Here is a 26,747-nt window from a genome sequence, read left to right on the forward strand (position 1 = left end):
TTTCTTTCTTTCTTTATTTTGGATTAACTGCAAATCCATAAGAGAAAACACACATAATAAAAACACAACTTAAAATCAGCTTTACAAGAGATTATAAATAGATAGACAATTCCATATTAAAGGAAAAGAAAACATGTTAAAAGAACCTTCATAAAATCAATAGGGTACTTTCAGAAAATCACAATTAATAAAAACATGGTAAAATTGTTTCTATTAAAGAAAATAAAAACATGGGTTGCTAAGCAGCTTCCTGACCACAGAGCATGTTTTTAACTCTGAATACCCCGGCCAGAAACTTAGCCACCTGAATAGAAATATTGGGGCACTGCAGTATCTTTAAATAAATCAGGACAGGCTTTACCTGATGAAAATGTTTCCCTTTCAAAAGTGGCAATATATATCGCTGCCTTAAAGTGCAATGGTGGCCACAGAAAAACATAAAGTGAATCATGTTCTTAGTAGAAAAATTATCACAAGAACAAGGGGTAAAACTATCTCCATTATAACGTAACTCGACATTAACTAATAACTAATGCAAAAAGGCTAATCTGAACCATATTAACAAACAACGGTGATAAACTGAGCGCACAGTGCAAAGAGAAGGTTTCAAACCAGGTTCAGATTTAGCAAGAAAATAGGCCTTAACAGTGGATTTTTGCAACTACTTAGCTTCCCTCTCACTTTTTACATTATCCATAAAGTTGTGTTTTACCCAGGGCACATACTTACTTTTGATCTGTTTCGGCGTTGCAAAAAAATTAGCACAACCTAACCTTGTCAGCAAATGCTTAATGTGAGCTAGCCACTGGATTCTAAGGGTATTATCAAGGGCAAGGCAGTCCCTAACAATAGCCTGATTTAGTTCAAGCTTGGGATTAGACCAGAGTTTGAACAAACTCATAACTGGGGCAAGGGACAATTTGTCAGAAGTATAGGTCAAACCTAGTTCCTCATGGGCAGCAAAAGTAGAGACTGACCGGGGCACACCAAGCAACCTTCTTACGAAGGCATTCTCAACTCTCTGTATCTCCACACCATCCTTATATCCCCAAAGCCCATAACCGTAAGAAGCTACTACAAGACATTTGGTAGAATAAACCTTTAAAATTGCTGGAACTAGTCTAGCCCCTAACCTGGAGGCGAAATCAAAGAGGGAAGCCACAGCTCTTGCCATCGCATTTCTCTTCACCTTCATCTGTGAGACCCAGGTTCCTTTCTCATCAAAGATGATCCCCGGATAAGATAAGGTTGAGATTCTCAACATTACCTCCCCCTCACCAAAAATTATTTTTCAGTGCTTGCTCCGCATCCCAATGGCCATAACGTGGGACTTAGAATATTTTACCTGCATATCAAGAGGTGCCATAAACTTAATAAAAGAGTTAAGAAGATGTTGAAGGCCCACCGCGGTTCTGGCCAGAAGGACGGTATCGTTGGCATATACCAATGCTGGTATCATCCTCGATCCGACCCGGGGCACATCCTTAGAGGCAGAGATTAGGACTGTACACATATTGTTATAGACTAAACAATAACGGAGCCAGGATAAACCCCTGCCTTACCCCATTACCAATCTTTATCGGTGCCCTTAGAGAATCCTCATGGTTATATCTGACTCAAGCCATGAGATCCTGATGCAGATTGTGCAAAACTTTAACAAGATTTGACTTCAGTCCTTAATCAATAAGCATAGACCACAGCTTATCTCTATTTACCCAGTCAAATGCTGTCTCTTATTAAATGGTATATGATTATGCATAGCCTCTGGCATTCATAACAATCAATAACAATTTTATAAAAAAAGGATCAGTGCAGTGGCAGAATCTGTCTCCTATGTGAAGATCAGAACTTTATCAGTATAAACCACAACCTTTTGTATGGCGTTAGAGATTGGGACCCCTTAAATCATAGTAAAGAAGTGGGGAAAGTTTACACCTTATATAGTGCCTTGGGAGAGATTACATTTATCTGACAAATATCCACTGGCCTTTACTCGAGCTAAGGGTTGAACACATAAAGGTAATACCATCTTTTTAAGTTTCTCATCTACATTGCATTTCTGGAAATCAGAGTATAGAAAATACTATCAGTATCAGTATGAACCCAACCTTTTGTATGGAATTAGAGATTTTGGCCCCTTTAATCATAATATCACATCTTATGGAGATAAGCAAGGATTCTATTGCAGGTGAAAAAAGAAGTGAGGAAAATGTACACCTTAAATAGTGCCTTGGGAGAAATAAAATTGATCTGACAAATATCCATTGACCTTTGCTCGAGCTGAGGGTTGAGCACAGAAAGGAAATATCATATTTTTAAATTTCTCATCTACATTGCATTTCTTAAGATCAGAGTATATTAAAAATACCAAGATACCTTGCTGAAGGCCTTTTCTGCATCCAGAGCATTGCCACTGTTAGGGATATTAAGTATTTCGATCTCTCAGTTGTGTGGCAGACGAGTCTGATATTATCAGCTGCGAGCCAATCTTTGACAAATCCATTTTGTGATTTGGGCATTAAGAGATGTAAGACTGTTTCTAATCTTGTGGCAAATACCTTGGCATAGAATTTGCAGTCTATATTAAGTAGATATATTGGTCTATAGATTTTCATGTCAATGGGGTCTTTCTTATCTTTATGACTTACAGTAATATTATTCTCAGAAGTATTTACCAAAATTTTCAGTGCATTAAAATACCTTCCAAGGGTGAGGATTTAAAATATCTAGGAAATGTTTCTAGAAGCTAGCCAGAAGGCCATCTGGACATGGTGCTTTACCACATTTTAGTGACTTAATGGACAGGCTGATTTCCAAAGAAGTAATGTTTTGATTGAGGTTGCATTTTTCAGCATTGCTTAATGAAGGTAGGTGTAAGCTATTGAGATATGTTTGGCAATTGCCTATCGTAACAGATGGAAGTGGATTGTAAAGATTTGAGTAGAAATCCCAGAAGGCTTTCACGATAAGCTGAGAATCTGTTTGGGTTTTACAGGAGAGGTCTTTGATTGCTGTTGTGTATCTTCACTGGCTTTGTATTTGAGGTGATTCCCCAATGTTTTCCCTGCTTTATTTTGATCAGTGAATTTCTTTTCTTCGATTTTGTTGAGCCCGATGAGGGCACATAAGCAAAGTATTTTATTACATTCATATTTGAGGGTTTTAAGATTTTAAAGTAAAGTATAGTTTCTTGATCTGAATAGGTTAAGTTCCAGTTGTTTAATGTCTCCAATTTGTTTATTCTTTTATTGGTGTTTTTGTTTCTTCTGGCCATAATGTTAAAGATAACCAGACCTGCCAACTCACACAGTGCCACAGTGTGACACACGATATTGGCCTCCATCACTCGGTCACCTGGTGAGGAGCCAATATCACACTGTGGCAGGGAAAATGAGCTGAAAACCACGGTAAACAGTGGTTTTCGGCTCATTCTCTGAAGCCTTTAACTGCTGGCAAGCTTTTAATTGTGGCAGATCTGGATAACCCCTCTTATGTTTGCTTTCATGTTGTCCTAGATCATAGTGTCCCAAATAATTTCTGGTGTAGATCATCATTTTCTTTTAAAAAGTTACTAACTGAAGTGCACATATGCTCTCTCAGATCACTAATGTAAATAATTTCATCATTCATCCTCCAATATTTATCTTTGGGTGTGTTTTAGAGACATCTAGGCCCAGTATCACACATGCGTGGTCTGAAATGTGTATGGTTTCAATAGTTTAGGTATTTACTTTAGATATCAAGCTGTTCTTTGTTAATATATAATCTGTTCTAGATAGGGTATTAAGACAATGCAAATGTAAACTCACTGCCGGAAGGATTATGTGTCAAATGTCAATTAGACCATACAAACAAAGAGAAGAGAAGGGTAGTAGTGATATATTGCACTGCACATCCTATAAGTGTCAAACAGTAGTACAAGCTGTTCATACATTCCAGTTCAATCAAAAATGGGGGTGGTCCTGGATGGTTACCTAAGCGCTTCTACCACAAGGCACAGACAGCTACTCAACAGAGCACATATAATGCAATAACCCAAAACGGAACCTCAGCACTCAGTATTGCTTATGTGTAGTCTAAATGGCATGAAGAATGTCACAAAGATCTCAGTCCGATGTTGTTTTTATTAATTGGTGAATGCCATTATCTTCTTACAAAAGTTGCTAGATATCAACAGTTCCAATCAGGTGAACCAAGCCTTCTTTTGTCATAACTACTCATGAACAGCCAACATACATTTCGTCACAACTTGTGACTTTTTCAAGGCAACAAGTATACAAATAATGGATTGTGGCACACAAATAGTGTGTGATCACTCAGGTCATATCACTGTTCTTAGTAAACAGAGTCCAGAATCCAAAAAGAAATTTCCCTTCTTGCCATAGGAATGTGAATGCGTTGGTCCCCAGTGGAGCAGAAAGACTATTGAGGTTTTAGGGATGGGAGTGGAGCCTGATGTCGAGATGGGAATGAGCACACCCCAATTTTTTATAAAAAATATTCCTAGCATTCTGAATGCCAGTCAAATTTCAGCCAATTCTCCATCTGACCCCCACTCCCCTCCAAGTGGGAAAGTGGGGCAGAAGTAGTGGTTTGGCCAGCTTGCAGTGTGAATATGGCCCAATGATAGGGTGGTGCATCTATCCTCCTTTGCTTTACCGAAATGTAAAACCTTGGTGCCTTTTATCTCCTTCCCCACCAGGAAGCAGATTAGGGGCTACCCCTTTGAGACAAACCTCCCAACTGCCCACAGCAAGGCAGAAAGACTATTGCCCATTCTGGGTGTGGCATATTGGCACGAAGCCAGAGTAGGTTACTGTAGGCATTTGTCTGTTTAGACACCATGTTAAAATCTCTGGTGTCTAGCAGCCTTTCTGTCCCCCAGGGGCAGATTCTGGGAAAAAACCTTCAATCCACCCCACAGGGGAAGCAAGGAGACTGAAACACCTGGGTGCAAATATCTCCCTGATATCTAGTGGGCTTTCTGCCCCCCTCAACCCTGGAGGGTGGATTCAAGGTAAAGACTGTTGGGGTAATTTTGGGAGGTGTGGCTCAGCCCCATGCCTGATGGCTGTCCCCACCCCTTTTTGCTGTACTCAAAAAATCCCTAGTGTCTAATTGGCTAACTACTCCACAACAGGACCTCATCAGGGATCCAAATCTCTGTGAATGCCGTACCTATTTCCCTTCTATCAATAAGAAATTCTCACAACCCCATTATGGTGCATATTTTTATGTGATATTGTTCTACCACACATACACCCCGAATCGCCGTTGGAGATTGACAGAAGGGAAATTGGTATGATATGTGGGGAGATTTGGATTCCTGATGCAGTCCTGTTGTACAGGACGAAACATATTGGCTGAGCTGGAGACAAAAATATGTTGGAAGATAAAACAATGAAGATTAATTTATTATTCACCAGTCTCCTTTAATCAAGGGGCTGAACTGAAAAAAGAATTATACATTTGGACTTTGAAAAAATATTATCTAATTGGACATTCATGATTGGATTCTGTTCTTGATTATTTTCTAAAGTTATCCCTTCTTTTGCTGCATGTATTTGTTGAGTCTCAAAGGGTCTGTTGGCAGTGGGACCACGGGGTGTGAGCACCACATTTGTGATAAACATGGGACTGCCGAGTGGTGGGGTGGACTGTAACCACCACTGCCTCGTCCCTTTTGTGTCTTTTACATCAATGACTGACTCTCAGAGTTTGAGTTTGCATTTGAGTTTCTGTTTGGTGTCTCAGTGGATTTGGTGAGGTCTGCTTTTTTGTTTCCTATTTTAATTTCTGAGTTGTTAAATAGAAAAGGAGCATTCAGTTGTTCGACTCTCCTGTCTTTCACCTCTGTGTCACGTTTCACCTTTGTACTAGTCGCTATTGATATGATTTTTCAAAATCAACCTGCTCAATCTATCATAGCCATAGACTTACCACTGCCACAAAGCCTTAGCATTTCCCTGTAATTCAGGTTTCAGTTCAAGATTCTCAGTTTCTTCAGTTGAGCCTATAAGCCACTCTCCCACCTAGCCAAATCAAGCACATCTGCGGCTGAAATCCAATGTCAGGTTTCTCATTTTCATGGAGAGGCAGTGAGAGAAAGACACTACAAGCATGTGTGTCTTCTGCCCACAGCTCCTCCAATGTACCCACAATCCTGTGACTTCTTGAGGCGTTTTCATTCCTGGCAGTTCTTAGTGTGACATCCACATCACTCTGTGGACAGGAGTGTGTCCTCACCAACGCTCCTTTAGTCATCACGCGGCAAGCAAGTTGCTGCTGAATCTGAGTCTACTGCTGTCAATAAAGTCTCACCATCCTAGTAGTACAGTGGTACTGCCACCGCTGTGCCCTCGCCTCTGCAGACAGCACCCCAAACTAAGACTGGTACTGCGAATGAGGAACTTGGCATGAATGAGCATTCATAAACATTTCTGGTGAATACAATGCACACGTTCCACCTTCATGCGTTTGCTGTGAAGTCTCATTACACAGGTCTTCTGGGAGCTTAAGCAGCCTGTGCCACTAATCAAAGCTCAGTGCAGCCATCTGTCTACTGCAGCCTTATCTTTCATACTAATATGAAGTCACAGATCTGAGAAAAAGAACTGGCTGCAAACCATCTGAAACATATGTCTTGCCAGTAAAAAGCCAGAGATGGACTGGGACGGCGAAATGGCCCGCAGCTACACCACCCCAATGCCTGTAGCCTACCTACATAACCAACAGTGAGATAAAACTCTACAAATCTCAGAAAAAGGAAAACTGTCTATTCTGTGGGATATTCTGAGAGTTCACCCTGATTCTTAATTTCGTAATGTGTTGCTGTGGGAAAAGTGGTTACATCATCTGCCTGAATCAGAGAATGGAACTTCTTATGCAAGGGTGGGTTACTTGGGCAGGAGCAGGCTCTGGGATTTGTTTGGTAAGAGTGCTCACGGTATATCTTGAGACACTTCTTGATGGCTTATCAACCCTACTTGCTTTCAGTACTTGATTTTAGGGGTAGACATGTAGGTATTGATCTATGATCTAAATATATTATGTATCACATGGTATCTGCAGTTATGCGACTCCAGAATTGGTGATTCACACCAATATTGACTAATGTAGGAGATAAAGTAGTTCAGTAATGAGTAAACAAACGATTTCATAGCCCCACCCAAAGTTTTCTACCATAAACACTGAAACCAATCATTTTTTCATTTCTTAGAATGTGGCGTTCCCAAAATTCCACCTGTGGTGAAAGATTATAACCGGATCATCAACGGAGAGGAGGCTGTGCCCCACTCATGGCCCTGGCAGGTGTCTCTCCAGGTAATATTACACTGGTAAATGTTTAATGTAATGGATTAACCACTATATTTCACTATAGAGTCACTCTTTAGAGCAGGGCAGCTGCACCTTATGGAGTTTCACTCATTCACACATCCCTGGCCTCATACTTCCCACAGAAGGCTCACTGGATGTATTCACTCTGACTTCACTGCATTCGCAGAAAAAATCGCCCTATTTTATTTCGGGAATATTCAGTGGTGTTGGTGTGTCAAGAGAATCCTGGTGAATATTTCGGTTTTCAGAGATTTCCAGTGTGGCAGTACATGTGTAGTATCTACAAGGTTGTCTGTCGGACACGCTGGGCCAAAGGAAAGGAGCTTTGCCTTTCTGACTTTGGCGCCTAATTGTTGTCAATCTGAGGAAGATTTGGCCCAGTGACCTCAAGGGATTGCTGGATTATAGAGCGTCACAGACCTGTTATACCTGAGAAGGGCAGGGCTGGCGAACATCTTTTTGAAGCTCTGCAAGGATAGTTTTTATCTTTTCATTTGCATTCACTATCTGTAAAACAGCTGTTGCCAACGTCCGTAAATTGCGGCGCATGGTCATGCATGTTAGACTGAAACTAGGATGAGTGTCCCTACTTTTCAACACTTGCAGCTTCTGCTGGAGACGGCTGCTCTCTCTCATAACGCAAGCAGCAGTTGTTAAGTGAGGTGCAGAGCAGCTTCCAAAGCGGTATCTGAGTTACAAAAAACGGTAACATTTGCTGGCCCTTCGCATATGTGCATATGAACGGGCTCCAAGGGTGCTTCTGAATCCAGATCAGCTGGCAGAACTTTCTATGGTTGTAACTGAGTCGCAGAGAGATTTTGAGGAAATGGCGGTTTTATGGGATTTGCCATCATAATCGTGTTAAACACACACAAAATAAAAATTTTGTGAATATTCACAAATATTTGCAAGGTATTCGCCACTGTAGCTACTCATGTAAAATGACATCTAAAAAAAAAAGGTACATGAAAGTGGTGAAATTACTGACAGACAGGGTGTAGAACTCCCCTATATTTCGTGGGGGTGTAGGCGAAGTGTTTCTCTATTTAGAATTTTATTTTCCACCGGAGGGACAAAAGTGCATTTTCATGTTGGCGGCAACACTAACATTGTGGATATTCCATACTGTGGACAACCTCCATCATAGAAGCAGCACTTACTGGCGCTTGACTGGGTATGTCCGTCAGTCGCTGAAACTGAAAACCTGGATAACACTACAAATCATTTTGGGGCAATTGTAATTTTTTTTAATCAGACTATACCGCATTAAGGGCCACATGTACGAAATATAGGATTTGCGAGTCGCAATTTGCGAGTCGCTAAAACCTTATGTTCAACAGTGTCAATGACACTGTTTGCGATTTGCAAGGGGGTCGCAAATGACCTACCTCATGAATATTCATGAGGTAGGTCACAATTTGTGACCCCCTTGGGAATGGCCGCCCTCACAGGGATGGTGGCCTGCTGGAGACAGCAGACCACCATATCTGTGACTGCTTTTAAATAAAGCAGGTTTTTTTTTTTTTTTTTTAGGTGCATCCCTATGGACCACTGCCTGCTCTGAAACTAAAATTTCAGTGTCATTCACAAAGGGGAAATGGTCCCATGGGGACCCCTTCCTGTTTGCGAATGGGTTAGCACCAGTTTGAAACTGGTGCTAACTGCGATTGTTTTGCGACCGCATTCGCGGTCACAAAACAATCATACATCGGACTGTGACTAGCAATTAGGAAGGGAACACCCCTTCCCAATTGCGAGTCGCAAACCCTTTTTGCGATTTGGTAAATAGATTACTGAATCACAAAAATGGGCCTGTACATCCCAAAGTGCATTTTGCACGTCTCAAACGGCCCGATTTGCCGTTTGCGACGTGCAAAATGCTACGTACATGTGGCCCAAAATTCTGTAGAAACAACAAGTCATGAATTACACATTTTACTGTCCGGGTTATTAGCATGGCAGAACCTGAGATCTCGTACTATGACACCTTCAGTGAGGGTCTTTCATTACCATAGAGTGCCCATGAGCTCTATATCTAACTGTTTAACCAGAACATCCACATTCTCCAAAGATCTTAGGCAGTGCTTAAGTTGTAAATAAAAAGGTGTCAGTGCCCAAAGCCCTCCTCTTTAACATGGGGTTGCTGCATTTAAATGTGCAAGCTAATCCTGAAGCCACCTCCGGCATCTTCAATCCATTTAAAGACACTTCCTGCCCCTTCTGCTCACTCTTGCAGCTTTCTGCTTTCTCCCTTTGTGACGCTTTTTGTTTTTTCTCTTCCTTCGTCTTTCCCATGTGTGTCTTTTGCTCGCAGCAAATGTTCAGGCAGAAGAATAAGCTCCGGCCCTCAAGAATAAGTGCTGGTGCTCAGCACAGGAAACAATAAGAACAAATTAAGCACTAATCTTAGGTACAATAGGATATCCCCTGCACTGACATTGAATCCCCTATGGATTTAAATATGCCTTCTTTAGCTACAAGGTAGTGGACATGCTGTCTCAGTTACTTTCTTTTATTTTCCCTTCAGGACTTCGGCTTTCACTTCTGCGGAGGATCCCTGCTGAACGAAAATTGGATTATAACTGCCGCCCATTGCGGAGTGATGTAAGAACAGCACTGTACTTCCAATGACTTATAAATCATGTCATTTACTGAGATGTTGAGATATTTTAATATTGACTGCCATTCATAATCAAATTGTTCAATTTACTACGAGGCTCCACAACACTGTTCACTTTAGCTGCTGGTGCAAACATTTGTGATACAGTGTTCTAGCATGCATAAGATTTTTTATGGAATAATCATCCTGTGTTCTTACTGAAAACTTCCTAAATGACATAAAGTATATGAGAAGAAGGGATGATGTATGATGGATGAGAAATAGGGATGATGGCTGAGAAGTAGGGATGATGTATGAGAAGTAGGGATGATAGCTGAGAAGCAGGGATGAGGAGTGAGCAGCAAGAATGTCCTAAAATGAATGCTGTAAAGTTGGGATGATGTATGATGGATAAGAAGTAGGGGTGATGGATGAAAAGCAGGGATGAGCAACGGGGATGAGAAATAGGGATGATGGAAAAGAAGTAGAGATGATGGAAAAGAAGTAGAGATGATGGATGAGAAGTAGGGATGATGGGTGAGAAGAAGGGATGATGTATGATGGATGAGAAGTAGGGATGATGGATGAGAAGTAGGGATGATGGAAGAGAACCAGGGATAATGGATGAGAAGTAGGGATGAGGAGTGAGGAATGAGGATGTCCTCAAATGGATGCTGTACGAGTAATGGAAGTCTGGGATATTCTGCCAGAACACTCCAATCTGAGCCCCCAGCAGCCCAGGTATCCTATTACCTCGCCGATTCCAAACTATACAGCAGGTCGCATCTTTAGCACAGAGGATCAGTACACGTCTTTGCATCAGCACTTACACTAAATCAACAGGGTTCAAACAATTGATACACTTGAGTATTAAATATGACCATATCTATACAATGCTTTTGTTTTCTTGACTGTTTCGTTTCTCCGTTCTAAAGCCACTTCAAACGTTGAAAAACTGTCAGCTACTTTAGAAGTAGGTCGCAACAGATTTAGCACAATGTTAGTGCATTCATCCACCTACCACAACTTGACAACCTTTTCAAGTTTATAGAGATGAACTGCTCAAGGTCATGCAATGTAAACTTTTTCACATTACTATCAGTCATCCATTAATTTGAAAATTAAATACCTACTAGATGGTTCTTTTTGAAAAATAGATGGTTCTGGACAGGCACCTATCAACCGTGTGCTCCTTCATAAAAGTTGTGCCTGTCCCATTACCTCTCAGTAAGAGGCACACAAATGACCACTGTTTTCTTTTCACTCCAAGAGAGGTTAACAGAAGGCTCCACAGGATCTTTTATATCTCCAAAAGACATCATACTTTTAAGGTCACCCTACTGTGGAAAAACTACTGTCAATGGCAGTTGTTTGCTTCACCTCTGAGGGTAATGATGTTCATGGGTCAGCCTTCATTTATTTTCTCTCTTCCCAGATCAGCGTCTTTCAGGCCCTGTTTTTGTTCGGATGGTTTATTCTGCAAACTGAGCCATAAACCATTAAGGAACCCATCTTGGGTTTCAGTTCAGGTTTGTAGCCGCCCTTTCCTCTAACAATCTACCTTATGTTCATGAGGGCTAGGCAGATTATCTTAAACTGGCCTTTCTTGTCTATGCTCTCAATAACCTCTCTGTGCCCTTCAGTTTGCCCATGCTTTTCCTAGTGGTGCGACTACAACTTGTTTTTGTATTAGGCATAGTGTGAATTTGTTGAGATGTGTTGTTTCTTCAATTCATAGTCCTTAGATCCCATGAAAAATCTCATGAGCTACCAGGAGGTGTTTGCACCTAAGGTTACTGTTTTATTGTTCGCAGAGAATATATTATCTCTCACATATATTTGACTTCTATCAGAAAAAAATGTCTGCAGCGTTATTACACAGGATGCAAATGTGCAAACATTATGCTGTAACCTATAATGCTCAACATTTTCTGCACTTTTGTGTCATTCTGTCTGATCCAATTGAGGGAAATTATGCATATGTCCTTTTTTGAATTAAAAAAAAAAAAATGCTTTCGTGTCAGCTCAACAACATGCCCAATATCAACTGAAAATGTGTGGGTATGACTGAGGGATGAGGAATGAGAAGTAGATATGATGGATGAGAAGCAGGGATGAGAAGTAGGGATGATGGAAGAGAAGTAGGGATGATAAGCAGGGATGAGGGATGAGAAGTAGGGATGATGGTTGAGAAATAGGGATGACGGATGAATAGTAGGGATGATGGATGAATAGTATGGATGAGAAGCAGGGATGAGGGATGATGGAAGAGAAGTAGGGATGATGGATGAGAAGTAAGGATGATGTATGAGAAGTAAGGACGATGTATGATGGATGAGAAGTAGGGATGATGAATGAGAAGTAGGGATGATGTATGATGGATGAGCAGTAGGGATGATGGATGAGAAGTAGGGATGATGGATGATAAATACGGATGATGGAAGAGAAGCACGGATGATGGATGAGAAGTAGGGATGATGTATGATGGATGAGAAGCAGGGATGATGGAGGAGAAGTAGACATGATGTATGATGGATGAGAAGTATGGATGATAGTTGAGATGCAGGGATGAGAAGTAGGGATGACGGAAGAGAAGTAGGGATGATGGATGAGAAGTAGGGATGATGTATGATGGATAAGAAGTAGGGATGATTGATGAGAAGTAGGGATGATGGAAGAGAAGCAGGGATGATGGAAGAGAAGCAGGGATGATGGATGATGGACATGAGGTAGGGATGATGGATGAGAAGCAGGGATGTGAAGCAGGGATGAGAAGGAGGGATGAGAAGTAGGGATGGGAACTAGGAATGAGGTGTGAGGAGTGAGGAGTGAATGTCCTAAAATGGATGCTGTACAGACTTCCATTACTCGGGATATGGGTCATCTGTCAGTCTCAGACTTACCCAGCACAGTCATTTGAGATTACAGCAAAGATGCACAGGAACCAATCCTGTTGTCGTTCTCAAAAGTGATTAGTTATGTATAGCATACAGAATTTTACAAATCAAAATGGCTAAGAATAACAACCACAGAATGGTATAGGGTCCACCAAGGAGGGATTTCCTTATTGTTAGTAGTTGATTACTTGAAAAAAATAGCTGACATAATTTCTTGGAAATTCAAATTGCGACTTACATGTAGTGAAAGAGAAGGTTTGGGCCTGGCAAGTAGGTGCACTTGCCAGGTCGAACTGGCAGTTAAAACTTCACACACAGACACTGCAGTGGCGGGTCTGAGGCATGTTTACAGGGCTAATATGTGGGTGGCACAATCAGCGCTGCAGGCCTGCTGGTAGCATTTGATTTACAGGCCCTGGGCACACATAGTGCGATTTTCTAGGGACTTACCAGTAAATCAAATATGCCAATCATGGGTAAAGCAATTACCAATATCATTTTAGACAGAGAGCACTTGACTTTAGCACTGGTCAGCATCGCTAAAGTTCCCAGAGTCCTAAAGCCAGCAAAAACGAAATTCAGCACAGGATCAAAATCAGGAGGTCAGAAGCTAAAAAGACAGGGGAAGCCAAGCCAAGAGCTGACAGGTCCAACATTCATGTATGTATCTAATGACCACATGGGGAAACAGTGAAATCATGGTGTGATCCATAACCATGTACTGAAATTAATGCTTCCACTCAGAAAGTGAGTTTTCAATGCCCATGATCTTTCAGGCTTTCCAAGTGTAATAAGAAATAAGCTCATTGGTACTTCTAACTGTACTCAACAATAGTCTTGTTCTTATGGTAGGTCAGAGAATTCTTAACTATGATTTGTTTTTTATTTCTGTCTACACCTTTTACACCACTAAAACCAGACAACAGTGACCTGATCTTAATCTCTTCTGCTGTTTCTCCTACAGAGTAGGTAATGATGTGGCTGTGCTCGGTGAACAGAACAGAAGCTCAAATGAAGAAGATGTCCAGGTCATTGGGATTGTCAAGGTATGGGACTTCACCAGTGGCTCCTCCAAACCTGATCAGACAGTGTTCATTGGACAGTCATTGATCTTTCTGAGCTGTCCATGCATGTGGACCATGTCTCAGTTCAGCGTATTACTGTTTTACCTGGTGTGGTAGGAAAGTATTAACTTTGTTTTTGTAATTGCATTATTACTCTTTGTGGGGCTCCTGGAGTCTGATTCAGAGTACTCCTGTTTGCAGAAAAATACCTCAAAGAAAACAACTGATTGCCAGAAAACATAAGTTGAGCTGACAGAGAAAAATTGTTTGTTATGTCTAACTTCCATATGGATTCCATAGTGGTTGCTTACATCTTGTGCTAGAGTTGATTATCTATTTTCTTTGCCCCAATCCTTTGAGCACAGTACTGCCTTCTGAATGCCTTCTCTACTCACCACATCTGAAGCATCCCTTGCTCTCCTATTCTACTGAATCTTGGAAGGCAATAATATGCCTGACGTTAAAGAAGGTGAGTGTCCTGATTTGAGATGGAAACAAGCTTGAAGCTTCAGTGTGGCCCATTTTTGGATCTGCGGTTTGCTTTTGAACTAACCCAAAAGCAGATGTTGATGAAGAATGGAAGTCCTCAAGCACAGCTTTCATGATTGAAAACTAACCCACAAGTAGAGCCACAATATGGAACTTGCTAAACAGATAATCTTATTCCTCTCTTCACCTAACTTGCTGTTGTTGCTACCTGTACATGCTTGTGGTGTCCATTGCGCCTGTCATTCTCCGTGCCTCGTGACTTGCCTGCATAGAGAGAAGGGGAGACGAATGCTAGGTGGAAAGGGATGAGAAGGACAACACAGCTGGGATGGAGATGCCTGCTGTGATGGTTGTGGTGCATGGCTGATGTGGCACGTGATACAGCATCTCATGAAATTGTTGAGGATGTGAGCAGTCTCTTGTACCAGCTCTCTCTAGAATCTGGGAATTGAAGGCAGAGTGCTGCTTCTGCCTTTGCCAGTGAGTGCCAGGAAGCACCATTGGTGACTGAAGATTCACAGACACAGTTCTAGGGCATAGAGGCTAAGGTGATACCAGCACTAACTGAATAGCACGGAAGAAACTGAAGAGTATTTTGGCACTAAGAAAAATAAGTTAAAATCTGTGGAGAGTGCACGCATAACCAGAACCTCCAGGGTCCAGGGTAATAATCTAGATTAGGCTAGGTAAAAGAAGCAAGAGGAAGGGTTGGATTAAAGAAAGGGAAAGTATGAAATAATTGCCCTATTAGTGACTTACCTCTTCATGAAAAACGATACAAGTTGGCTAATACATTTCCCCCTGTCATTAGGAAGCCCTGTTGACATGGGAAGAGTAGTTGCAAATAGCATAATAGAAGCAGCTGTAAAAATTAAATATGTATTCTCCCTCACAATAGGTTGTCCAGTCCCCTAAAAGAAGTACAACAAGAAAAGAATATCTGCGAGTCTAAGAACCAATGAGATATGGAAAATCCAGGCAAGCTAAAAACTGATCTAGTGTCTGAGCAGAAGCCAACAGAAATATTGAAAGTGATTGAGGAGGTAGAATTATCAAGTAATTCTAATCCTAACGGGACAAGGTTTCAAGAAATTGTATAAAGAGAAGAAAATTCCACAGCATGCTGTTTCCAGGTTAGGGTAGAGGAAGCTGGAATCCCAGCACCCACAATTAAGTAATTACTGGTTGCAGATGAACCTTATAGTAGAAGGAGTGTTTAACCATGGAACTTGGTCCACAAGTCCCCTAAACACCTGGGCTGACCCAGGCGTTAAATAATGGTGTAAAGCAAGCTTTGCACCATTATTTGGCCCCTCCTCCCACCTGTGCATCATTTTAGCACGGGGGACAAATATGGGGCTAGCAACATTTTTTAGATGGGGATGCCTACCTTGCATCTCATTGACGCAGGGTAGGTTCACACATTTAAAAAATGGTGCAAACTCCAATATTTTCATGTTAGAAGTTTCTAACATCAAAATATAAATATGGAGTTAAGTTTGAGCTGCATTTGCGTAAAAAAAAAAAAGACGCAAATGTGGCACACAAAAAAGTATAAATATGGGCATAGTTGTAGTGTATTTGGACTTGTATAACACCTACTGCCCCTAATGAGGTGTTGAAGTACTATGGGCCTGAATTAGAAATTTGCAGGCGGGTAACTCCGTCAAAATTTGCAGTAATGCAATATAAGTGATTAAATCATACAACTAAACCCAGGCTATATACTCAAAGAGGAGGCATAGAGAATGGATATACAAATGGAAGTAATTCAAAAGAAAGATGAGGAAACAATTGAATGTTTTAAGTCAAAGTTAGACATTCATGACACATTTTAGAATATTGTGGGAGAAGGCTTTTTTTTCAATAGCATGCAATCTGAGGTTGTAAAAAACTCAGAAAGTAATTGTATAAAGAAAGGAAACAACACAATTTGCATCTGAAATAGTTTTAGATTAAGTATTTTGATAGGCGATAGAATCTAGTGAATTCCCTGTCTGCCTGTAGGATTGATTTCTGTTGGGATGGGAATGTTCCATGCAAGGAATACTGGTGTGTACCCCTTGCCCTGAGTGACGACTGTGTGTGTATCTAGTGTCCAGTATCCTGACTTTATGTTAGCCCTGGTATCACACTATTCTAGCACATGTGCAGAGACCTAGGCCTGTCCCTAACAATGCAAGGTCCAGGACCTGTCCTGTGACCTGATGTGGTGGAGCCATATTGAGTGTTATGATCTCATATAGTTGCAGTGTCCCTCATTGCGTGCCTCTGGATTGACCACCAGGTTGACAGTAAAGGTTTACTTTGTGGTCTGTCTAAAGGTCTTCCTTGCATTCAAGTTTCCCCAGGTATTTTCACAGTCAGCATTTGTTTTCTGTGCTTATACTTCTTCATTTTCTGCTTTGGAGGGTCTCAGTGCTGCTCAACGACAGGGTCTTCTTTTCTATCTCATTTATGAGTTTACAGACAGGATCTTTTTCACTGTCTTCTTTGAAGTTGCCCTATTGAAGTAAAACAAGGCATCTCATTGCGCTGTGTTACATTACTTTTGTTTATAAAACAAAAGCAAATCGCCCTTGGCATTCCTTTCTCAATACCAACCTGGATTTTGCATCGCCTGGTTTAAGAAAGTAGCATGAACCCAATGCCAAATGTGGTACTGGTGTTCTGGAAGGTGGGAAGCACTGAAGCTGTCTAGCTGAACCTTCTGATTATATCCACATATTAATTCACAGCCATATTATAACAAACTCATGACAAAATATCAACAACAAAATAAACACAATTTTGAATAGTAATACAAAACTAACAATTAATAATATTAATTTCAACATCATCACCAATTGATCTCATAAAAGGAAAAGGCCAAAATTACATCAGGTATTAAATATTGTTAAAGAACTTTATATTGGATAACCAGACGAGGGTCCTTTGCTCACCGTGCCATTGGATTCAGGCTAGCCTGGCTGATGAAGGGTGATACTGTGAAACCGGTCCCAGGATGCTTGTGTCCGGTCCAAGGAGGACCTGATCTGGTACTTCCGGCTGGACTGTTCCCATGGGGAACAGGGTCAAGACTGATTTGCATAAGGCTGCATCCAAACTGGGGTGGCATGGTGAGCAAAAGAACAACGGACTAAACCCAGATCTGTGACTGGGGGTGAGTGTTACAAAAATGTCAACAATCCATCCATCATCCTTTTGTGTTACTAAATTAACCAATACTTAACCCTGGATAGCTTGGTATGAAAAGGAGTCAGGCTTCTCATAGAGGCAATGTGGAATGTAGTTGTGCTGCACACAAACGCTAATAAAGTTAAAACATAACACAAGAAAAATCCCGAATCAACTTAGAAAAACAGTGTACATTTTAATAACTTATTTGACATCAAAATGACAAAAATCCAGTTAGTTGAACTGTAGTCATGAATATTCAAAGCATGAACTGCAATATAGCACCTAAAAGCACAAGGCACCACCTTGGGCTATCTGTCGAGCTGGATTGGGTCAAAGTCAAAAGTTCAGTCCTACCACGAGGAAGCGCAGATCTGATACAGTCCCAGATTAGTCCCGCTGAAGGTTTACTTTTTCAAGTTTTGTTCCAAGAGTCCAGTTTGTGTGGCATAAGGTTGCTTGAATCAAGGAGAACGTCTCTGGTGGCAGTCGGCATAGTGTGAAGAGAAGGCTGGGTGTCCCTAACAGGTGGGCTGGAACTTCACATTGGCGGTCCCAACCTGGCTGCTGATGCTGCTGGGTGAAAAGATGAGCTTGAGGTGACTCAAGTGGTTCCAGTGGGAACAAGCCCATTTGCAATCGCGAAGAGCCCAAAAGCTTGAATTTAAGGCTCCAGGACCTGAGAGGCACCTCTTGGGGGTCAGGAACTCAGTGAAGTCAGGTCCAGAAGCTGTTGGGGAAACTTTTATGTCCCTGAGGCTCAGATCAGGAGGCTGGCACACAGCCCTTTGAGTCACTCTGGGGCCCTGGGTTCATGATGAAGTGTAGGTCCAGTTTGTCTTCCCCAGGCAAGAGGACAGCAGATAGCAGCACAGCAGGGCAGCAGTTCTTCCAGAGCAGCAGTCCAGCTGAGTGATGGCCCTTGTAGTAAAGCAATCCTTCTTCCTGGCAGATTTTCCACAAGTCCAGAAGCATACTTAAGAGGTGAGGTGAATGTCCTCCTTTTATACCCTAGTGCCCTTCTCCTGGAAGGTGGGAGAAGCTTCTGGAAATGTTCTTTTAATTGCATGGAAATTCCTGACTCCTCTGGCAACAAACTGGCTGCAGTGACAATACAGGGCTGTTAAGTCCTTTGTATGAAGGAAGAGCATAGGCTATTCAGGTGCAAGTGGGGCTGTGCTCAGCTCCCCCCCCCACATCCTTCCAGCAGAAGGCCAATTCAGGCACAACTAATCTCTCTATCGTCTGACTGCCTGGAAGGAATTCACAAAGTTCAGCTGTCAGCTACACCTAGTCATGTGACCCAAGACAGGCTGAAGGCTCAAAGGGCTAAGGGCAGGAAAATGCCAACTTTCTAAAAGTGGCATTTTTGAAATTGTAATGAAAAATCTGACTTTACCATTAAAAAGGACTTATAAAACTTAAATGTACATATCCAACCTCTTAATTAGACAGCACCTTGCCCCTGGCTACCTAGGGCCTAGTTCAGGGGTGATTTATATATAATGAAAGATGAGTTTAAGGCTTGGCAAGGGGGGTTTAATGCTAAATCGAAATGGCAGTGGAATACTACATTCAGGCTGCTATAGCAGGCCTGGGACATGTTTAATAGGCTATTTAAGTGGAGGCAAAATGAATGCTGCTGGCCCACTGATAGCATTTCATTTACAAGCCCTTAGTATATGGTACCACTCTACAAGGGACTTGTAAGTAAAGTAAATATGACAATTAGGCGAATGGCAATCAAATCATGTTTAGAGTAGTGAGCACAAGCACTGCACTTTAGCACTGGTTAACAATGGTAACATACACAGAGTCCTAAGGCCAACAAAAAGGAAATCCAGCATAATTAAAGGTAAGCAGGAAAAACGTTTAGGGGAAGACCACCCTGATGTTGACAGGTCTAACACTATCATATTAGCTCTACTAATGCTTTGTGTTCCAGTGCTTAAATGACATATATATTTCCCCTGGCTATTCAATAAGCGGATTATTCAGGAATCTGGATGCATACAAACATGTGCTCTCTCCTAAAAAACCTTCAGCTGATCCATCTGATTTGTCCAACTTCAGGCCTATTCCCCAGGTATCACTTCTGGCCAAAATTCTTCAGAAGCTAATCAACTTCCTGCTGTCCTTTTAGAACAAACTACACTGCTAGACCCCTCCTAGTCAGGCATCAGGGCAGATTAAAGCATGGACGTGTACTGCTGGCTGCTAAGGACAACATCACGTCAAGTCATTCTAATTGATCTTTCTGCGGCCTTCGATATGATGTTCCATACTACTTTGAAAAATAAACTATATGAGTGCAGCCTTTACTCTAAGGCCCTGAAAAAGTTGCTGTCTTTTCTATGGGAGAGAACTCAATCCATCCGTCACCATTTAAGGCCAATCCTGCTCCCATTGATTGTGGTGTCTCACAAGGGTTGGCCCTTAGTCTTACATTCTTTAATATTTATATAGCCCCCTTGGAACCTATTTTGAGAATGTATGGCCTCAATATCATATCCTATGCAAAATTAGTAACATCTTGTTTCGCAGGGCAGATTCCATCTGGTCAGACACATGGTGGCCTAGTCATCTTGGCTTGTCCTTCATTCTAAAAAGAACAAACAGCTAGGTATCTGGGCATTATTTAGGTTGGCACTCTTTTTAAGAAACAGCAGATTCTATAATTCTGATGGACATGCTGTGGGATTTTTCACATGCTTAGTAAAATGTTTACCTGGCTTCTAATGCAATACCGAAAAACTATCACACGGACTCATATCACAAGCTGATTGAATTATGGTAATGCCCTGTAGGCAGGCATATAAAGGCTATATTTTTCCTCTACTTCAAACTAATTAGAAAACTGCAGCTCGCCTGGTGTGCAATCTTCCTCCTAGAGCCCCATCAATAGATATGCTCACAACTCTCCACTGTCTGCTTGTTTGTAAACGGGCTGTCTTTAAGCTACTATGCCACACACATAGAGCCCTTTATTTGTCTGGTCCTTTATGCATACAAGTCAAATTCTGGTTTGACAGACCGACAAGAACCTTTAGATCCACTATCCAGGCTATAGCACACACTTGCATAATTATTTGGGCTAAAGTACATGGGTGCTGTTTTTCCTACCTGGCGGCTTACCATTGAAACTACGTCCCTTGGAATCTCAATATGGTTGTGAGCCTTCTATTGTGTTGGGAATGGGGTCTCTAGTTGCCAGTGGTTTTCACCCTGCCCAGGTATGGACCCTCACTCTAGTCAGGGTAAGGGAGCCACACAGCTAAGATAACCCCTGTTCACCTCCTTGGTAGCTTTGCACAAGCTGTCATGCTTATCTCAGACACAGGGGGTCATTCTGACCTCGGCGGTAAAAGGCGCTTACCGCCGGTCAGAAGACCGCCATAACACCGCTGCGGCCGCGGAAAGCCGCCACGGTCATTCTGACCCACAACGGCCAAACCTCCAAAAATCCGACCTCCACTGCAGGCCGCCACATCAGCGGGCAGCGATAAACTGGAGATGACCAAACCTCCACCGTCACGCCAACAGAAATACGCCCATGCCATTTCGACCCACGAATCAACGCGGCGGGCTTTCCAACGCGGTATTCCATTGGCGGTACACACCGCCGCGGTCAAAATACACACACAGCACCAAAACACAGGCACATTGGACAATTACAAATACACACACCTGATACACATACACAACCCACTCCCACACAATCAATCAACTATAAAACACACCCCCACATCACCCACAAACCCCTACGACCACAATTACTGAGAGAAGGAGAGAGAGACACAGCAGACAATCCATAGCAATACACACTGAGGCACACTACACCATCACACACACCACATAGTAGCACAAAGCACCACACACCAACATACTCATCATCACATACACCACCCCACACCTCACCCACACCACCCCATGGCACCCCAAAGGCACCCACGCTTTTCGGACCAAGAACTCCGGGTGATGGTGGAGGAAATCCTAAGAGTGGAACCCCAGCTCTTCGGCTCACAGGTGCAGCACACCAGTATAGCTAGGAAAGCGGAGCTATGGCAGCGGATCGTGGACAGGGTCAACGCGGTGGGACAGCATCCCAGGAATAGGGAGGACATCCGCAAACTATGGAACGACCTACGGGGGAAGGTCCGATCGATGGTCTCCAGGCACAACATCGCGGTCCAGAAGACTGGCGGCGGACCCCCACCCACCCCTCCCGAATTTACATCATGGGAGCAAGAGGTCTTCAACATCCTGCATCCTCAGGGCCTCGCAGGAGTAGCCGGAGGAATGGACTCTGGTAAGTCCAATCTCAACTACTATATCCCCCCCACCCCACCAGCATGCCAACCCACACCCCCACCCTCACCCCCAAACCCCCAGCACACATCCTCCCTGACAATGTCTCACCAGCACAACCCACCCATCCCAACACCAACTCCTGCATGCCAACACAATCCATGGACACCCATCACCCAAGCATGACCACTGCACTTACCCCCCCCCCACTAACTACCCTCACAACACCTCCCTCAAGGGAATGCCTGCACTGGGGGACGAGGGCACCCATAACACGCACGCCATTGCACACACAGAAACAATAACCAAACTCTCTTACCCCATGCAGGACCCGAACGCCAACACACCAGCCAGGAGGGTCCAGAAATGTCCATCCCACCCCCGGAACAGGCCCACAGTGAGGACAGCAGCTCTGTCAACACTGAACCTGATGACCAGCCCGGACCATCGGGGACCTCTGGGCAGTCGGTTCCCCTCAGGCAGCCACAGGCCACACCAGACCCGACCCCCTCTGCCAACACCAGCACAGCTCCCACCCAGCGGGCCCATGCCTCTGTCTCTAGGACACGTCAATCAGCGGTGTGTCTGCCACTACAGGGCACCCAGGCTAACCCAACACCCCAACAACAACAGGGACCTGGGGGCAGTGGGAGCGGGCACACCGTCCAGGAGACAGAGGCCGGGGGAAACCGGGCAGCTCGGAGGGCTGCTGTGCGACACGGGGGGAGGAGAGGCCCAGGGAACCCACTCTCCAAGAGGCCCTCACCACCATCATGGGGGCCTACCACCACTCCCAAGAGACGATGGCGACGGTACTGGCCAGGTTCACGGAGATCCAGGCACAGCAGGAGGAACGCAACATGGGGTTCAGGGAGGAGCTGAGAATCATCGGGACCGCAATGGGGACCATCATCCTGGCCCTCAACAGGATAGAAGACGCATTGCGGGACCATGTGGCACCACACAGGGCCCCTGTCACTAGCCCGGACCAGGAACAGCCTACCACCTCCGCAAGTGGACAGGAGGCCCCAACACCACGACAGGCCACCAGAACCCCACCTCCTGCTGAAGAACAACCACCCCGTAAGAGGAGCCTGAGATCCAAAAAAAAGACAGAGTAGGATGTCAAGACCCCCGCCAGCAGGACATACCCCCTGAACTCTTCCCACTGTCCCACATTGCCACCCTGTCCAACCATGAACTGCCTCTGCTCCATCCTTCCACAGGCAAAAGGACAATGCACCTGTGAGACTGAGAACTGGACTCTGCCATGGACATTACTCCACCCCCACCCATCACCCTTATAATCACATGTACCAATATCTAGCACTGTAAATAAATCACATATTGCACACAAATCAGTTTGGAGTCATGCTGTATTATTAGCAAATGTATTACATATTACTGTTCAATATCTGTTCTGTCAATTAGTGATGACAACATACCAATGTCAATACGCTGTAGTTCATGGGCAAACCAAGCAGAAGTCAGGCACTGAGTCATACAGCACTGAGAAGGGAAGGGAAAAACAAAAATTACCCAAAAAGATCTGGTGGAAACTACAGAAAGTACAGATGCAGGAGGCTATAAGCAATTGTGAAATGGCGTGGGTGATTCTTACCTGGGTGTTACTGGAAATACTGTTGTATCACTCTGTCCCTATTGTCTGTGTCGTCCTCTGAGTCTTCCTCCTCTTCACTCTCCACAGGCTCCACGGCTTCTACAACAACACCATCTGGACCATCCTCCTGCAGGAAAGGCACCTGGCGTCGCAAAGCCAGGTTGTGAAGCACACAGCACGCCACGATGATATGGCACACCTTCTTTGGTGAGTACATTAGGGATCCACCGGTCATATGCAGGCACCTAAACCTGGCCTTCAGGAGGCCAAAGGTTCGCTCAATCACCCTCCTAGTACGCCCATGGGCCTCATTGTAGCGTTCCTCTGCCCTTGTCCGGGGATTCCTTACTGGGGTCAGTAGCCAAGGCAGGTTGGGGTAACCAGAGTCACCTATTAGCCACACACGTTGTCTCTGTAGCTGCTCCATCACATAGGGGATGCTGCTATTTCGCATCACATACGCGTCATGCACTGACCCTGGGAACTTGGCATTTACATGGGAGATGTACTGGTCAGCCAAACAGACCACCTGGACATTAATCGAATGATAACTTTTTCTGTTTCGGTACACCTGCTCATCGTCTTTTGGGGGTACCAAAGCCACATGGGTCCCATCAATGGCACCAATGATGTTGGGGATATGTCCAAGGGCATAGAAATCACCCTTCACTGTAGGCAAGTCACCCTCCTCTGGGAAAATGATGTAGCTCCGCATGAGTTTCATCAGGGCAGACAACACTCTGCTCAAAATCTTAGAAAACATAGGCTGAGACATTCCAGATGACATGGCCACTGTGGTCTGGAATGACCCACTTGCCAAAAAATGGAGGACTGACAAAACCTGCACCAGAGGGGGAATCCCTGTGGGTTGGCGGATGGGGGACATCAGGTCTGGCTCCAGCTGGGCACACAGTTCATGGATAGTGGCACGGTCAAGTCTGTATCGAAGTATTATATGGCGTTCTTCCATTGTCGACAGGTCCACCAGCGGTCGGTACACGCGAGGATTCCTCCTTCTCATCCCAAGTCCCAGCGGACGGTGCCTAGAAAGGACAACATGGAGCACAGAGTCAGCCAAACCACAGGTACGTACAGACAGCTTGCACAGTTAAAGAATGGCAATGGGTTGAAAGGCGTGTATGTGTGGCAATGCAAGGCCTAGGCCTGTGTGTCGCAGTCAAAATTAAGCCATGTAGGCCCTTGAAATGGCGGCTGCCTGACCTGTGAAGTGGGACAATGGGATGTGAGGTCAATGCGCTTGCTGGGCACACCGTGGCGGTAGGCGGTCGAAGACCGCGGCGCAAAGCCGCATTGGTTAACATTGAAGCCTATGGGTTTCAGGAGCCAATGACGAAGTGCGCCGGCGGTCGCGGTACGCACCGCCGCGGTACGCACCGCCGCGGGCGTGACCGCCATTTTCTATCTGCTTAATCACTCGAGACCTGATCATCCACAGGAGAGGACCTATACTGCAAGTGCTGCTGTGACCTCGGTCTGGAGGATACAATGGCTGCTGCGACTGGGGAAAGGGCCCCTGCCTTCACGTCTGAAGAGTTGGAGAAGCTCGTGGATGGGGTCCTCCCCCAGTATGCGCTACTCTACGGTCCTCCAGACCAACAAGTGAGTACACCGGGTGCACATGGAATGGGCTATGCCTGTGTGGATTGGGGTGGATGTAAGTTGGTGGGGTGGGGGGCGAATGAGGAGTGCAAACGCCCGACAGATGAGAGCATGTGCCATATGGCAAAGTTGGAGGGGGGGGCCAATCACATCTAACATGCAGGTCATTGATGATTTCCTCCTTTCCACCCTGTACATGTCAAATAGGTCAGCGCCCATCAGAAGATCGAGATTTGGCGTGCCATCGCCAAGGAAGTCCGGAACTTGGGGGTCCACAACAGACGGGGCACCCACTGCCGCAAGAGGTGGGAGGACATCCGCCGCGGAACAAGGAAGACCGCAGAAACACTGCTGGGGATGGCCTCCCAACCTAGGAGGGGTGCCAGTCGCACCATGACCCCTCTGATGTCCCGGATCCTGGCGGTGGCCTACCCTGATTTGGATGGGCGCTTTAAGACATCACAGCAGACACAAGGGGGGTGAGTATCAGCACATTCTCCTATCTTTCTGCGCAGTGGAGGCCTATGGGTGGGGGAGGAGGGCTGTGGGTGACATTAGGCCAGGGCGCTTTCTGTAGTGTAGTCCTCTCCCTTAGGCATGGCCCTGTGCCCCCGGCCCCCACCTCGGTAGGGTGACAAGTACAGCCATTGAAGGTCCAGCATCTCCCATGTGCGCGTTTGACGTCTCTTGGCCTGTTGTCTTAGTCAGTAGTACTGAGTAGTGTACCCGGAATGCGCGGCTTAGTGCATTAGGCACCTGTGTCTGTCCTCTCCGCCAACGGTGTTGACATTGCATGCACTCAACCTGGTCTTCTTTTTTCTCCCCCCACCCTTTCTCTTCATCTTCTTGTGCACGTGTGCATTAGCATCATCAGGCGGAGGAGATTTGGCATCGGAGCACGAGGGAGCTGCAGGACACAAGGCCCCGGTGGGCCCAGGAACAGACACCGAGGGCACCAGTGATCCGGAGGGCGAGGGGAGCACCACGACGGGGACCGCTGGTGAGAGCAGCGAAAGCGACACGTCCTCGGATGGGAGCTCCCTAGGGGTGGCGGCAACATCCGTGCCCCCCGCCTCTACAGGTACAGCCGCCACCCAGCGCACCAGCCCCGCCCTCCCAGCAGCCCCTCAGTCTTCGCTCCGTGCCCGTTCGCCCAGGAAGGCGTGCGTCTCCTTCGCCCCAGGCACCTCAGCCCCTGCCCCTGTTGCCCCTGCTGCCCTCAGTGCGGAGCTCATTGACCTGGTAAGGACGCTCATTGTTGGGCAGACGACCCTTTTGAATGCCATCCAGGGTGTGCAAAGGGAGGTGCAACAGAGCAATGCGTACCTGGAGGGCATTCATTCGGGTCAGGCTGCCCATCAACGAGCGTTCACTGCTCTGGCCTCAGCACTGACGGCAGCCATTGTCCCTGTTTCCAGCCTCCCTCTTCTTACTGCCTCCAGCCTTTCTCTGTCTCCTGTCCCTCAGCCTATCCCATCCACACCATCAGACCAGCCTGCACACACCTCAACACCCAAGAGCAGCTCATCCAAACACAAGCACCACAGATCCCACAAACACTCACCCAAGCAACACCCAGATGCAGACATGCCAACAGCCACTGCCACCCCTGTGTCCCCCTCCTCCTCGTCTCC

The 26,747-nt window shown here is 44.8% G+C and overlaps 1 protein-coding gene across 1 annotated transcript in view; it reads left to right on the plus strand.

The window, feature by feature from the left end:
- Positions 1-26,747, plus strand: part of LOC138268156 (chymotrypsin B-like) — a 114,662-nt gene that overhangs the window by 25,407 nt on the left and 62,508 nt on the right. The window contains exons 2-4 of the mRNA XM_069217578.1: positions 7,220-7,323; positions 9,866-9,942; positions 13,799-13,880. Of these exons, the coding sequence (XP_069073679.1) occupies positions 7,220-7,323; positions 9,866-9,942; positions 13,799-13,880 (263 nt within the window). The remainder of the gene's footprint in view (positions 1-7,219; positions 7,324-9,865; positions 9,943-13,798; positions 13,881-26,747) is intronic.

The sequence above is a fragment of the Pleurodeles waltl genome, chromosome 12 (genome assembly GCF_031143425.1).
Source record: "Pleurodeles waltl isolate 20211129_DDA chromosome 12, aPleWal1.hap1.20221129, whole genome shotgun sequence".
Taxonomy (NCBI): Eukaryota; Metazoa; Chordata; class Amphibia; order Caudata; family Salamandridae; genus Pleurodeles; species Pleurodeles waltl.